Source organism: Sciurus carolinensis, chromosome X (assembly GCF_902686445.1).
Source record: "Sciurus carolinensis chromosome X, mSciCar1.2, whole genome shotgun sequence".
NCBI classification, from domain to species: domain Eukaryota; kingdom Metazoa; phylum Chordata; class Mammalia; order Rodentia; family Sciuridae; genus Sciurus; species Sciurus carolinensis.
The window spans coordinates 91,166,877-91,182,888 of record NC_062232.1 but is presented as its reverse complement, the minus strand read 5'-3'; the positions used below and the strand labels follow the sequence as shown (position 1 = coordinate 91,182,888).

Genomic DNA, 16,012 nt, shown 5'->3' with positions numbered 1-16,012 from the left:
ATTGCAAGTTCCAGGACAGCCTGGACAACTTAGTGAAACCTGTCTCAAAATAGAAAATAAAAAATGCTGGGGGGCTGGGTTGTGGCTCAGTGGTAGAGCACTTGCCTGGCATGTGTGAAGCACTGGGTTCAATCCTCAGCACCACATAAAAATAGATAAGTAAAATAAGGTATTGTGTCTGCCTACAACTAAAAAATATTTTTTAAAAAATGCTGGGGATGTGACTTGGCTCAGTGGTAGAATATGCCTGGGTTCAATCCTGGTAACAAAACAAAAACAAAACCAGCTTTGGGGGCTGGGAATGTAGCTCTTGGTAGAGCACTTGCCTAGCACAAGGCCCTGGGTCTGATCCTGAGCACTGCAAAAAAATAAATAAATAATACCTGGGTGCAGTGGTGCTGCCTATAATCCAGCAACTTGTAAGACTGAGACAGGAGGATCTCAAGGTCAAAGCCAGCCTCAGCAACTTAGTGAGGCCCTGTCTCAAAATGAAAATTAAAAAGTGGCTGGGGATGTAGTTCAGTGATTAAATACCCTGGGTTCAATCCCAGTATCAATCAATAAATAAATAACCTGCCTTTCTCCTCTGATAATACCTGACCTTGGTAACGGGGTGATGAAGGAACATGTTGAACTTCCCTCAATTAAGACATTAATGAAAAAAGTAAACTCATTCATCTGTCTCTTCCCACCCTACCCACCCCAAACCACCTTTCACACTTCTCATCTACTCGCTGGTCTCATGGACTACCCACCTCAAGGCAGCTTGCACCATGGGAGTCATCACTGATAAGAACACCAATAATTAAGCCAAGCCTCCTACCATTGAGAGCTACATCCAAATTCTTTGAAAAGGACTGGGTAACTTAAGGTAACCTTCACATTATCCATAAAACTGTTCTTAGGCTTCAAAGGGTCACACAATTCTGCCCCTCAGAGATCACAGAACCAGAATTTTTGCCCTTTGCATGAAACAAAGATAGCAAGGAAGATTTCTTTTCTTTTTTCTTTTTTTTTTTTTTGGGGGGGTGCTGGGGATTGAACCCAGGACCTTGTACGTGGGAGGCAGCAACTCTACCAACTGACCTATATTCCCAGCCAGAGGTTCTTAAATCTACCTTCCTTTTCAAATCCCTACCATTTTATCCCAATACCAGGCACCCAAGCTGGCAGCAGTGGCCATAGTGCTAATGACAATGGCTGTCATCATTACCATCATGGTGGCAGTGGTGGTGACTGCTGTCATCATCACAGCTAAAATATATTTGCATGTGTACTATGTGCCAGATATCCCAAGTGCTTTCCTAATATTTTCTCACTTTTATCAGTCCTCACAAGAAGTCTGGTATGTTTAAGTATGATTATTCCATTTATAATGTGGAAACTGGCTGAGAGGTTGAGTAAACTTGCCCAGGTTTATGAGCCAGTGGGGGGATTTGAACCCAGGTCTTGACCAACTCAGAGCCTGTATTCTTGCCCAGTGTACTTCTGCTTCCTTGAAATGTAGTGTAATGCCATTACCACTATTAAAACTTGCTAACATTTATTGAGTGCACAGAATCAGTCAGAACTTCTGCTCAAATCTTTATTTAAATTATTTCATTTAATCCTCATAACAATCCTATTTGGTAAGTACTATAGTATTCCCATTTTATAGATGAGTGAAACTGAGATTCAGAGCCATTAAATAACATGCCTGAGATCACATGGTGATGAGCCCAAATACAAACCCGGAAATGTGATCCAAAAGCTCTCTCCACTAAACTGAACTTACTTGCATTAGGAAAAGAAGATATTTCAAGTGCCCTATTTAGTCAAGATCTCTGCTGTGTCCCAATCCAGACCTGCGGAATCCTTGCAAGAAATTGGGAAGTAAATGCCAATGAGGACACCTGTCTAGCTCTTTTATGCATGCCAGGAACTTAGGTCTGGTTAATCTAGAAAAAGATGATCAAACCTCTTTCTAGAAGTGTCTCCTCATCCCCATTTCCCCTCAACCTGATTTCTGAAGATACACCTCACCACCAGCCTGTGCTAATTCTGCCCAGAACATCTAATAAGTGTTTACCCAGGGCTCCCAGAGCCATAGTTAAGGGCCTTAATGTGCAATCTGGCTCTGCGCCTTATTTAATCAGTACCTGAATGAAATGTCTCTTTGCTAGCAACAGCCAAAGCACAGTCAGCCAGAGTCTTTCTGCAAACACAGCTGGTCGACTGGCAAAGGCGATTCAACTCACAGGCAAAATACACTCCAGCTGATACCACTGTTGATGTGTGATGAGATGGGAGGCTGAAAGCACTGGATGGAATGAAGATGGACTCATACTTCCCCTCTCCTTTCCTCCCTTCCCCTGCAGATGATCTCACTCCTCACTCCACTACCCACCCAAACACTTGCCACAGGCCGGAGCTTGCACTGTTTCTGCCAAACCGGCCAATCTTCTCTCACCTCCTGTCTGCCATCTACTTCCTTCCCTCAGAACCACCCAACCCAGGACAAGACTCATGCTACCTTCCTCCCTCTAGCATTTCCTCCAGCAGCTACTATACAGGAAACAAAACCAACCAAGGGGCCCCCAAACCCTCCCCTTCAGGATCTCAGGCTGGCAACAGTTCCAAGTGTTTTAACACAACATGCACTGACAGATGTGCAAGCCCTGCCCCATGCAGCTAGGAAAGAGCTAAGTAGGCACAAAGCACTGGTATCCAGAAGAGGAGGTGTCCTCCCCATGCCTGTAGAATTAACTGCTGCATCCAAGGCACCTTGGAGTGGCACTTAAATTAATATACCTTGGGGGTCAGCAAATAGGGTGGAAAGACACTGATGACCCTGTTCTCCTGTTTAGGGGGCAAGTGGAGGAAAGAGGTCAAGACTTGGACAAGGATCAAGGGAAAGCCACCTGCTCAAAAACACTCAATACAGTCCACCAATTAGAGATAAGTTTAGGTAACAAGGCCATTTCTAAACTCATCCTCTCCCTGATGCCCAGCAGAGTCTGTCCATGTGCCAGTCCCACTTCATTGTCAACCTCTTCAATGAGATTGCTTTCCTGCCAATTCTCTCATGGTGTCACACCTCCTCTGATGAATGGGCACTTCAAATGTTGAAGGGGTTATTTTGGAGCTCAGAATACTCTGGAAGGAGGGCAACTTGGGTGGGGTGGGTCAGGTGGAGCAACTTGGAAACACAGAATATGAAAAAGAGAGATAAAAAGAGCACAATCTCAGAGAAAAAAGAAAGAAGAAAAAAAGAAGAAAAGGAAGAAAGACAAGAAAGGAAGGGGGAGAGAGGAAAAAACAGAAGGAGGGAGAGGAAAGAAAGGAAGGAAGACACGCCTATGCCCATGCCCATGCCCACCATATTTCCTCAGTTCTGCTATCGGGGTGTCAACTATCCCGTAAGCCACTAAAAATCATCTCTTGGTTGCATGTGCAATACCCTAACTCTCCATATTTAATGTTTGCTCATTAACCTCAATGTTCCATGCATCTGGCCTTGACAGTGTGGGCCCTCCTTGGGACAAAACAGAGAACACAATTTTCTATCTTGCAAGGTCGCCTACTGAGAATTCATGAACATCTGCGGTTCTCTTATCAACATCCCAGAGATGACAGAGCATTCCTAGGGTTTCACTTGGCTTACTGAGAGAGAAATAAGAAATGCGCCCCCTGTAATAAGATGCAAATGACTCCAGGTTACAGCTGAGACACTTTCCTGTGAAGAAGAAAGCAACTCTATGCCTTATGCACACACTGTCTCTTACGCCTCAAATTCCCTTCTTTCCTCCACTGCTCTCATTCATGCACACACATCTGTAGAGCACCTATAAGAGCCAGGCCCTGTTCTAGGCACTGGAACAGAACACAAGACAAAGAAGAGTCCCTGTTCTCATGGAGCTAACATGCTGCCTGCATGAGCCAGCTCAAATGGCACCCCCTCTAGGAAGCTTTCCTTACATGCACTAGAAAAAAAAAAAAAAAAGACCCTTGGCCCTCTATGTTTTGTTCAAATCTGTCACTGTGCATGTAATACTGTAATTTAGTTGATCTGTTTTCTTGTCTGTCTCATCTCAATTGTAAGCAACACAAGAGCAAAGACTGATTCTTATTTATCTTTGAATCTCCAGTGCCTGGCTCCAATGTTTGGCACATAACAGGCATTCAGTGAACATCTGTTGACTGAATGCCAAAATAAATTAATTCCCATGAGCATTTCAAACAAGAGTCTTGAAAACAGAGTTAACCTGTAACAACCAGGTGTCAACATTCCCTCTTGTTAGTCCCTGCAGATCTTAGAGACTGGTAGGGAGGGAATGTAGAAGGACCTGAAGGGACAAAAGAGGCCTACTTGAAATAACTCTGATGACATAACCCATGGTACTCTAAACAACCTTAAAACCCACCCTGCAATAACTGGGGGAGCTCAACCTCTAATTTGAACCACACCATCTAACACCTACATGATGGTGTTTCCAAAAGACTAAATGCCTTACCCACGGGCCACCTAGACTCACACCAATGGGGAGAAGCACTTGAGTCAACTTCCTGCCTAATACTTTAGCCAGCAGATAATGTCTCTCAAAGAGGGTCCAAGGCTCACCAACATTTGATTTACCAAGAGGCTCGTTATAAAAAGCAGATTCCCATCCTTACCCTGAACAGGCTCAGAATGGCCATGCAGGGAGCCAAGCATCTGCATACAAGCAACTTCCAAACATTTCTTTCACAAAAGGAATTCACCAATCAGTGCTCTCCACACTCATAGTTTCTTAGGGTCCACTCAGTCAGTTACCTGCAGAAGAACATCTGAGACAAGGTACTCTCAATGTAACACAAGTTATGGGGGAGACTGGGACTGGGGATGTGGCTCCACGGCAGAGCATTTGCCTAGTATGCACAAAACCCTGGGTTCCATCCTTTGTACCACCAAAAAAAAAATTACATTTGAAAAAGATACAAAAGACTAGGAGAAGCTAGAAAACTGGTGCTCCCTGTACAGAGTATTTCAATAAACCATATTGACAATAAGATACCCACTGAAAAGTACAGAAGGGAAGAAAGAAGAAAAGGGAGTCACTGACCTAATAACATTCTTTTTATTTATATGATATTACAGAAGAAAGTTGGCATGTCCAGATGTCTCCCAAGGGATTAAGACCTAGAGCAAACAGCGTAATTTCCTGATTGAGATGAAAGTGAACAGATACTTTGGGTGAGAATGGGCTACAGTTTTAATAACCAGTTCTTTGTGATGGAAATTCTACAAAAAGATGTGAGCTGTAGCTGAGACTGCCTCTCGCCTCTATTTCAAAAAAACCGACGTAAAGCTTCTCTTATGGGCACAATAGACATAGGAACTGTTTCCATGAGGCCTCAAGGGAACACAGACAGGACCACCAGAGGGGAAAGAAAAAAAGGAAAGCAAAAATTCAGCTCCATCTCTCAAGTCAGTCATCATTATCTAGCACATATTAAACAATTAATGTACATGCACAGTATTATATCCAGCTCTGCAGGGAGTTACACTGCTGTATGACTTTCCTTGTAAAAACTGCTCCTGTTAACAGTAGAGACTGAAGAAACATGTAAAAACAGGCAACTGAGCCAAACACAAAATTACTACACACACACAAAGGTGACATTAAAGAACCATTTTTTTGTGGTACTGAGGATAAAGACCAGGACCTCACACATGCTAAGTACACAATCCACTGCTGAGTTGTACCACCAGTCCTTGAACCCAATACTCCAAGAAGTAGTCAAAGGGTTGGAAAAGGAGGCCAAAAGATGTTTCCAGAATAACACAAATAACTGGATTTAGGTCAGAATCAACTAAAAAGTTTTCACAGAGAATCTTCAGAAGAGTACTTAGAGAGGAAAGGGATCCAAAAGAAATCCCACAAAGACTGAGAAGAAGGTGGCACATCTATGGCAAAGGGACAAAATTCCAGGGAGCCTGTGGATCATCCACTGAGTAGGAGCCAGCAACATACGGTTATTTAAAAGCAAGCGTAATGCTGTGTTGTAGTAACAGGTGCATGGCATGAAAAGGCTGGGGAGAAAATCTTTCCTCCCTGCTTGGTGCAGGCTGGACCTCTAGTAAGAGTTACAGCATCCAGTTTTGCATGCTGTGTATTACAAGAGTATGCGGACATGGGCAAGGATCCAGAGAAAAGCAACTGAAATCATTACAGGAATGACTTGTAGTAGCTATCAAGAAAGGTGAAATGGAGATGAGGTTTGTTAGTCTGAATCTGCAGTAAAACTGCACTGGTCATCTGTCAGTGTTAATCAGCTTTGCCCAGTTTCTCTGTTTTTTGTTTGTTTGTTTGTTTCTTTGATTTGTTTTGTTTTGTTGTGGTTTTATTTTTTGGTACTGGGGATTAAATCCATTAACCACCAAGCCACATTCCTAGTCCTTTTTATTTTTTATTTGAGACAGGGTCTTGCTAAGTTGCTTAGGGCCTCACTAAGTTGCTGATGCTGGCTTTGAACCCCTGATCCTCCTGCCTCAGCCTCCTCAGCAGCTGGGATTACAGGCAGGCACTTCCACACCCAGATGCCCAGCTTCTCCATTTAAGTGATCACATAGTTCGTCAGAGGATTAAAATGCTTTGTTTCCATGTGGCCCATTTCATGGAGAAGACTAGGCTAGGAAAAGGTTAAATAATTTGCTCCAGTTCCCATAGCAAGTCATGAGCAAAAGAAGTATCATAATTTTAAATCCCAGTGCTATCTGTGTTTCATTTAATCCACCAATCCACACAACCTCTCTTTACAACAGGCACCCCCAAAAGACTAACAATGAAAGATGAGAAAATTCTCTGCAAATTTTCTTTGAAGGGGGAGAAATAAAACCAACTAAAAAGGAATAGCATGCCTCACTGCCAAGGCCCCTATAAATATCATCCTCTCCCATCCCCCTAGATTGATGACACAGGACACAGTTCATCTGATAAGCTGTCAGCAGATGGTTGGATCCCTCAATGTACCCATTACCCACCAATGTCGACTCCAAGCAGGAACAGTAATCAGTGCTCCAGACAACAGATGGAGAATGAGGAGGTATGTGTCTGGTCTGAAGTAAAGGGGTTAAAAGAGAAAGTCTAGTTCTCAACTCCGTCAGGTTTTCTCCAAAACAAATCCATCACAGGGTAACTGGAATGCACCAGTGTGTATCTACTGAGTTGCAAAGGATGTCACCAAAAGCTTAGGAGTTTTTGAGTACAAGCCATTCTACACTTTTAGCAAGGAAGGGGAAAGTAAGAAAATCAAACAGTGAACCCAAAGCAGTTAAGTCATAATTGGTGGAAAACCAACTTCTAATTTATTGTAATGAAGACAGAAAGTCAAGTAAGAGTGGCAACTCTAAAAAAGAATGAGGCTCAGTATTATTGGCAAAAAACTAGTAGCTAGTATCAACAATAGCATCAACTATTATTTGCCAAATGTCCAACCTGGATTTATGCATATAGACATTAAGGGTTAAATGGCATATGGTATGCTCTGCTAAGCCCAATGCCTAACCAGGAGATGTTGGCACAGATACAGAGAAAACCAACAGGAATTGGACAGTTAAACAAGACATCCAAAATAGGAGCTTTTCATTAAGTTCTTAAGACAAAAACAACATAACTGGACTCAAGGAAGATACAAGGTCATTAAATTAAGGCCACTAATATTTTTGCCAAACTGGCATTTTAACCCTTCTACTAAGAAAATGTAGAATTTTTTAAAGTCCAAGGACTCAGTTTATTTAAATAGTCTTTATAAGTTCAAAAAATTAAATAAAACTAGTCTGAAAAAGTCACTAAATCCTAAATAAATGTATTTTCATCATAGTTCTTAATTTTGTTTATTCACGTTTGTGAATTGGTTACTATTTTTTTGCAGTTGATTTTTAAAATTTTTATTGGTACATAATTATGCAAAATAGTGGGATTCATTTTAATATATTCATACCTGCACATGATTTTTAAGATTTAAATAGCTACGGGACTCTCTTCCTGCTAAACCCAGATTCCCACTGCAGTAGCTCACATCTCAAAGCATCTCTGCAGCTAATTGTAAGGAGATTTATGGTAAAGAGCACAATCAGTACATTCATTCCTGTCACCCATACCTGCCAAAATCATGGGCAAAGGGGGAGTGACTGGCCATGCTTACTGGTACAGTTAGCAGACACCACATATATTCAGTAAGGGGTGTTAACGGTGGCATTCTATCCTTGACGCTTGCTGATCTTGAGAACCCCTAAACATCTCAGGCTGTAGCTGAGTTGATATGGTGCTACTTTAATCCTACAACCCTCTATCAGTCTATGGTCCCAGGACCCCTAACAAATCAGATGAGACCAAAAAGAAACCCAGCATCAGGAACAGTAATCAAGAATAATTCAGGGCTGTGGTTGTGGCTCAGTGGTAGAATGCTTGCCTAGCACATGGGCACTCAGCACCACATATAAATTAATTAATTAATTAATTAAAGTTTAAAAACTTGGCATTTTTTAAAAGAAAAGAATAATTCAGATATAAGTACTGCCCTTTCTTATGCTACTATAGTTGGCAGTCACCCAACAGCAGCATGGCTAGGACAAGGGTCAGTGTGATAAGGCACTGAGAATGAATATTTTTCAGAGTAAAAATCAGGAGCTAGAGAAAGTAACCAGTTTCCCTCCAACTTCTCTAGTTCCTGTCCCAAAGCAATGTAGCCCTTGTTACAAACTTACAGTAAGTCTGAGGAAGAAGGCCTTTCTACAAAACCAAAATAGAGCCAATGGGGAGTCACACAGCAGAAATATCCCTTGTTCCTGCCTAGCATGTGTGGGAACCTGGGTTCAATTCCTTGAGCTGCAAAAGAGAGAGAGAAAGAGAGAGAGAGAGAGAGAGAGAGAGAGAGAGAGAGAGAGAGAGAGAGAGAAATGTCCCTTGCTAAGCTACTCCTTTTACTTCAGTTAACATTTTCCTTTCCTTTTCTGGACTTCTAAACTCCACAGAATACTGTTACAATATAGCCTAATTCAGCTGATTCACTTGTCAAAGCATTTCTTTATATATAATACCTTGCCCTTGGAATATAGACAGTCATGGGAAGCATTTTAACATCGCTTTCTCTAGACCCAAGCTGATCTATCACAACCCTAAATAAGATAATGCATATGAAAGTGCCTTATAAATGGTAAATGCTAGATAAATGCAAGATATTATTAACCTTACATATTATCATTAGTCACTGCTGCAACCAAGTCAGAAAATTGTTTCCAACCATAATTTTTTCTAGGACTCACAGCAACTTTAAAAATTCTATACAGTCTGGTTTCCAGGGAAAAGCCACAGAGAAGGTATGGGAAGTTGGATATCAAAGACTAGGTCCCGCCCCCCGCCAGGCCAGAGGTCACTATATAAGTGATGTAAAGCAGTGACTTAGGAGTATTCAGAAAAGGAGTATAATCCTGATGAAGCTCGAAAATTCCTCAGCATGACTCCATTCATGACTCATACCCCACCTTACAGCTTCAGAGTTTAAGTTAAGCACAGGACAGTACAAAAAGCACAGGTGACAGGAATCAGTCCATAGTCCCCCAAACATTCACCTCTCCCCCAAATATCATCATCCTCTAAAAGTGTCCCCAAGGGTGATGGAGCCAAGTCTACTTGACTGGGAAGACACATAGTGCAAAAGATGAATAGGAGGATGGAAATAGGAAATACAGTAGAATGAACTGGACATAACTTTCCTCTGTTCACATGTGAATACCTGACCAGTGATACTCCACATCATGTTCAACCACAAGAACGGGATCCTAATTAGAGTAAGTTCTACTCCATGTAGGTATAATGGGTCAAACTACACTCTACTGTCATGTATACCTAAAAAGAACAAATAAAAAAAGATGAGTAGGGACTGGCTAACTAACCTCCACAGAGAAGAAATGTTTTCTTTTTCAGCACAAGAAGGTCAAAAGCCTTTCAGACTAGCTCTCGGTTGCATCCTCATCTACTTCTTATGATAAGAAGAATCGCAGCACATGAGTGTCAAGAGCTGGGAATGCAACTGCCTCGTTTTACCAGTGGGAAAAACTGAGGCCAAGGAAGACAACTTTCCCTTAAAGTAATACAACCAATTAATGCCATACCTAGGTCTCCTGAGTCTTCTAAAAGTCTCTAAAAAAAATCTTTTCTCTAAAAACCATGGTGCTGCGTTTGATGTCATCACATCAGCAGCAGTCCCAGTGAGGCTGAATTTAGTCCTTTTCGACCTTCTGATATGTGGTTGTCAAAGGCCTCAAGACCCCTTTGTAAAAGGGGGTACCATCTGACCCTCACCACCTGCTATCCTAAAAAACACTCCTATCCTGACAGCTTCACACAGAAGTAGCTGAGATGCATTGTTCTGTCTCATTAACAAAAAGTCCATTCATAAAAAAAAATAAAGAAAGAGGACTGGCTCAAATTTATACAGCAGGTCTAGCTGGGACAGCCCTGGACTTCCTGTGAATAGCATCACTTCCCAAGAAACCTTTTCTGAAAAACTGCTGCCCACTCCAGCTCCATTCCATGCTTACAGTCACCCAATCAATAACAGCCTCCTTATCCCAAAGCTATCCACACTTCTTTGCCACATCTGCAAGATGGGAATGGGTCACAAATCATTCACCACATTTTACAGACTGGAAAACTGAAGTCAGGCACTGCAGACAGAGCTAGCAAATATCTGAGCCACAAGGAGACAATGCCATGCATGCTCATCTGCCATGTTCATCTGCCCAGGCCTTCCCAAGGCACTGCACCACCACCCACTGCCACCCCCTCTTTGGGATTGACAGTTTGCAACTCCAGAGGGTGGGTTTACTTTCCATCCCAGAGGCTAATTCATCTTTTGGCTGCAGGCAAGTGACCTTCCATCCCTGAGTGCTGCCAAGGCTATAAAATGGAGATAATAATCTCAACCTCCTGCCCCACACATGGTTGTCGTAGGTCTCCTGAGAATAACCTTCTACAAACATAAAAGCAATAAAGATGCTAATGACGGTTTTCAAAACTGCCCCTAAAGAAAATGCACCAGGTTTTCTACAGCTTGAAATCTAAAGACAGATTGCTTTCCCCTTATCCCCTTTCTCCTCCTCCTCCTCCATGATTTTATAGCTTCGGAACATCTCTCTGCACACTCACAGGCTGAGTACAGAAAGACAGTCTCACGCTTGGTCCTCACCCAGATTATTTTTATGTATCTGGCAACTTTCCTTTTCAATCCCTTTTGTTTTCACTAATGGGTAGAAGTTGAGGAGGTAAAGAAATCAGCTTTTTTAGCACCCCTGGACCATAACCACAGGAGACAGAATGAGAGTGATAAGATGAAGAAGTTTGCAAAATATAAATACCCTCTCACCACAGATAATGATCACCAGCCCAAAGTTCATGAGTCAGCCTAGGGCCTGTTTCAGGGAACACTTGATAGGAACCTGGGGCAGCTCCAGTGCCTCAAAACTCAAAGGTAGACCTCACCCCAAGAACATAAACTCCCCAATAAAAGAGTTATTAAGAGAAACCCCTCAAAAGCATTTCCCCAAAGTACCACAATGGAGACGAGGAAGCTTATGTGACCACCTCTGGAAAGAGTATCACCAGGCCACTGGGAAAGGAACTACCACCAAAGGCAAAAGGGCTGAGCCATGGCCCACAGATGTGATTCAAAATGGGCACCTGGCTGAGGCAGGACTTCCTGCTTGTGAAAGGCCAGGCTAGGGCAGAGAGAGGAGGGGCAGCTGGCCTGAGTGCCTGAGTGCCTGAGTGCCAACGGTTCTCAGGTTGAGACACAAGGTTCCTCATCTCCACTGTGGGGCTGACCACACATTGTGCAAAGCCAAATCTGAAAGGGGAACAAAGGCAACCACTCATTGGAAAATCGATTTTAAGGGTCCCACTTCCCATAGGGTTGAGGTGCTCTATACTACCGAGTGTCCTGAGCACACAAATGACTCGTATCACTCAGGCTGCCCAGGAAAAAGTCAACAGACTCACATGCATCATGGTGACCAGGTGACAGGGGTTGAGCAGGTAGATGACGGTCTTGGTGGCGAACTTAAAGCCCAGCTCCACCCCGAAGGTCAGGCACAGGGCTACTAAGAGCAGATTCTTGCTCAGGCTCTCCTTGCCTTCCTCTGGCCGCTGGGTCACCTGCTGTGGCTGGCTGCCACGGCCACCCCTACCGTCCTCCGTCTGCCTCAGGATGTGCCGCAGGGCCACCAGGATCTCCAACAAGGCCAGGGTCAGGACCACCACACTTTCCAGCAGCCGCTGCTGCCAAGAGAGGAAGGCAGCACAGTCGGGGCCCCCATTGCCTGCAAAACTGGGGTCCACGCCCCCATAGAGCCAGTCCAGGAGACTATGGTAGCTATACCGGGACATGATGCAAAGTGGTTCCCTTTGACCACCGTGCAGGAAGCAAGAGCAAGATGGAACACGAGCCCAGAGGGTTGCCCGGGTGGTGGAACATGTAAGGAGGGCACACCCCCGCACCCCTCTCCAGACACCGGGGCACCTAGAGCGGGGCAAGGGAATCTACACGCGAGGCCCGGGGGTAAAGTGCTGGCTCTAACTTGTCCCCACGGCTGTCTGGGGAGCCCCCCGCGCTTCTCCAGTGGCCACCAACGAGGCAGGGTTGAAAGGAGCCGTTGGCCAATCTAAAAGGAAGGAGAGGAAAAAAAAAAGGTCTCAAAGAGGCAATTGCATCGGGAATTAACGAAGCGGGGAGGGAGGGGCAACTAGCGAGGGAAGAAAAGGGGAACAGGGGCAGTGGCCAAGCAAGCAGGGGTCAGGGAAGCCAGAGGCAGAGAGGGTGTGGGCGGGGGGCCGAGGGGACCCGGCAGTGCCGCCAGAGGGAAACGCAGGATGGGGGCAAAGCGGGTGAGAGCGAGGGGCACGCGGAGGCTAGGAGAGGGGCTCGCGGGGCCGGGCAGGCGGGGAGGGCGACGGGGATGGCAGGGACGCCGGAGTCCTCGTCTCACGCACTCCACAGGGGATCTCTTACTCCTGCAACCGCGTGGCCGTCTCTGCCCCCAGCTAGCAACTTCGCCGCCGACGGGCCCCTCCAGCCAATTTAGAGCCGTCCCGGTCCAGCCTCCCGCCCCCGGGTACACCCCGAGCCCCCCAGCTCCACCCCCGGCCCCAGCCGCCCGCCCTCCGGGCAGCACCACCCTCAGCCCGCGGCCCGCCCGGGACCTGCCCCCCTCGCGCAGGCAGCGACGGGAGGAAGCCGAGAGGGAGGGCGGGAGGCCGGGCCAGCCAGGGGCTGGACTACAGCCGGCCCCCTCCTCCGCCCCGGCGCCGCCGCATCTTCCCGCGCCTCTCGCCCGGCCCTGGGGACGGGCCGCCGCGCCCCTCAGGGCTCCACTCACCGGCAGCGCGGCCCGTGGCCCTGCCTCGGGCCACCGCTCTGCTCCTGCACTCCGCGCGCCCGGGCGCTGGGCTCCCCTGGCGGCCGCAGCCACCGCCGCCGCCGCCGCCGCCGCCGTCGCGCAGGGCTCCTCCTCCCGGTCTTCCTCCTCCTGCAGCAACCGCGCTGGCTTCCTCCTTCTTCCCCTCCCTCTCTCCTCCCCCTCGCGGCCGCCGCCGCCTCCCGCGTCCCTCCTCCCGTCGGGTGCAGCCTCTCGCCCCCACCCACCCACCACGTCCTCGGGCCACCACTACCCCGCCTCGCCTTCTCCCCTCTCCCGCCCGCCGCCGACTCCCCCACCACGTCCACCATTCACACCTCCCACCCTGCCTCGCCTAGGCGCTCCCTCCGCCTCCCTCCTGCGGCTCAATCTCCGCCTCCTTCCTCCTCCTCCCGGCCTTCCCTTCTGCACTCTTCGAGGAGCCTGCACGCGTGCACAGCCACCCTCCAAACCCGGTGCAGAACTCCTCTCCTGGCGTTCGCCGACTCCGCCTCCCGTGACCCTGTTCTCCAGGGCAATTCTTTGTATAACTGGCACATAGTAGGCCCTCAACTGGCCCTCGCTAACTTGGAATGAATAAGTCTGGCTAGTGAAGAGCAGCTGAGTGAGGGTGGCTTTTGGGGGTGTGCTGGGTATGGCCTTCTCTTCCCATTTCCTCCCTTCTGTCATGAAATGGTAGATCCGTGCAGGACCACACGAAGGCGTCTTCTCTCACCTTTCCAGCCACGGCTCCGCCCCTCCACATCTGTGCCTAGGATGGAGTCTTCTTGGCCCTGCTCTTCTCCTGCTCTGGTCTTGTGTTTTTCCCCTGTACCTCCGGCCACACTGCTCACCCCTGCCACTCCCTGTGCCTCACCTCCTTTTCACCCCTGTCTCCAGACCTGCCTTCAGTGGTAGACAAGCTGGAGGAAAAGGAGCTTCCCCTGACCGCTTTGCCTCCCCTCTCCCTGCAAGACAGCAACTGTGAGAAGCCCTCTAGGACAATGTGAGTGCAGAGGGGCAGGGTCCCCACTTCACTGTTGTTTCCCACCCATCAACTGCATTTGTATTTCTTGGGACAAGGGAATAGGAAAAGGATCTCTTTAGAATCTGCCTCATGTTGACTTAATATTTATTGAAGACTCGCAATGAGTTAGAAGAATATCCAGGAAAACACTGCCAGGCACCTTGCTTAGGAAACATTTTTGGATTTGGGCTGTAAGCCAGGCCCAAAACATAAAATACAATCTATTGTATTATCAAGCCATTGCCCTCCCATCCTTTCCAAGTCTGGCTTTCCTGACAAATACAGCCAAGGTAGTCTTGTCTAATTCTGAGCATTTTGCAGTATCTACCATAAGTAGATGCTCTTCAGCTGCTAATTAATAAAGAACAACAAACAAAAATTGATTTCAGAGGCTCACTCATTCATTCCCCTTAGGTGTTTCTTAAATCCTCAGCAACATAACCAAGGAACATTAAGGACAAAGCTGGGGAGTAGTGCCTGGCAATGGCATGCAATGTTCAGAGACCTCAAGTTCCTACCTCTAAAGTAAGAATGAGGGTATAGCACTCAGTAAATGGCTTCTCTAATCCCTCCAGTTTCCATGCTGAACTTTAATTGGGAATTTGGCCTAGCTGCCCTGGTGTGTGCAAAGTGACTATTCTTAGTGACTATAGCCAGGTCAATTTCCTCACCTGAGCCACAAATTCCATTTCTTCCTACCTAAGTAAAATAACAAAGTGTCTCTAGGATTGGGATTCTAATCCCATGTATGCTAGTTACTTGCTCTGTCACCTTAGGCAATTTACTCAGCCTCTCTGTGCCTCAATTTCTTATCTATTCTTAGAAAGATTCTATTATCTGATTCAAAGGCATATGCAGATTCCAATGAGTTGAATTTTGTAGACCATTATGCAGTATCTGGCACATAGAAAGCGTCCCCTCAGTGCTACCTGTTGATACCCATCCGTGCATTTGTGTATGTGAACCTGTGTGCACTCCCAAGCAAGCAAGCATATACATGCATTCAAATGCAGTGCCCACCCCCATATCTGCATAAACAATCCTACTCATCCTTCAAAGCCCAGGGTACATCCCACTCTCCCCAATCCTCCCCACCAGCTCTCAGAGCTCTCTCACACCTCCAAACTTCTACAGCATTTATTGCCCGTGCTACTCATTGTATTCTGAATCATATACTGCCTTCCATTGTTCTCACATTGTGAGTCCTGCCTCCCACACCCAGCTCTTTGAGAGCAGGGGAAGGGTCTTACTTAATCTTTTCTAAACCCCCAGAGTACCTAGCAGAGTGGCAAACACATAGTAAGCACTAAATAAACACTGGGAGAGGTCTGGGGCTGTAGCTCAGAGGCAGAGCGTTTGCCTAGTGCATGTGGGGCACTGGGTTTGATCCATAGCACCACATAAAAATAAACAAAATAAAGGTAATGTGTCCATCTACAACTACAAAAAATTTAGAATTTTCCCCATAGGAAAAAGGCAAGCCAGAATTCAGCAGAAATGGTTTGCAAATCTTAGAAAAACACAAAACTCCAGGTCATTGTCCTCATCATTTCTGTACTAGAACATAGGAC

The 16,012-nt window shown here is 46.2% G+C and overlaps 1 protein-coding gene across 7 annotated transcripts in view; it reads right to left on the bottom strand.

The window, feature by feature from the left end:
- The window catches only part of Tmem164 (transmembrane protein 164), a 163,293-nt gene extending 149,777 nt beyond the window's left edge, over window positions 1–13,516 (bottom strand). For 2 of the 7 annotated variants that reach the window (XM_047536139.1, XM_047536142.1), the window contains exons 1-2: window positions 13,030–13,132; window positions 12,021–12,682 (exon numbers count right to left, since the gene is read on the bottom strand). In XM_047536139.1, coding sequence (XP_047392095.1) covers window positions 12,021–12,407 — 387 coding nt within the window. In that variant the 5' untranslated portion in view covers window positions 12,408–12,682; window positions 13,030–13,132. Of the gene's footprint in view, window positions 1–12,020; window positions 12,683–13,010; window positions 13,133–13,396 lie in introns of those variants that run through there. The other 5 variants (XM_047536144.1, XM_047536140.1, XM_047536145.1 and 2 more) reach the window with 5 other exon arrangements.
- Window positions 13,517–16,012: the final 2,496 nt, after the last annotated feature.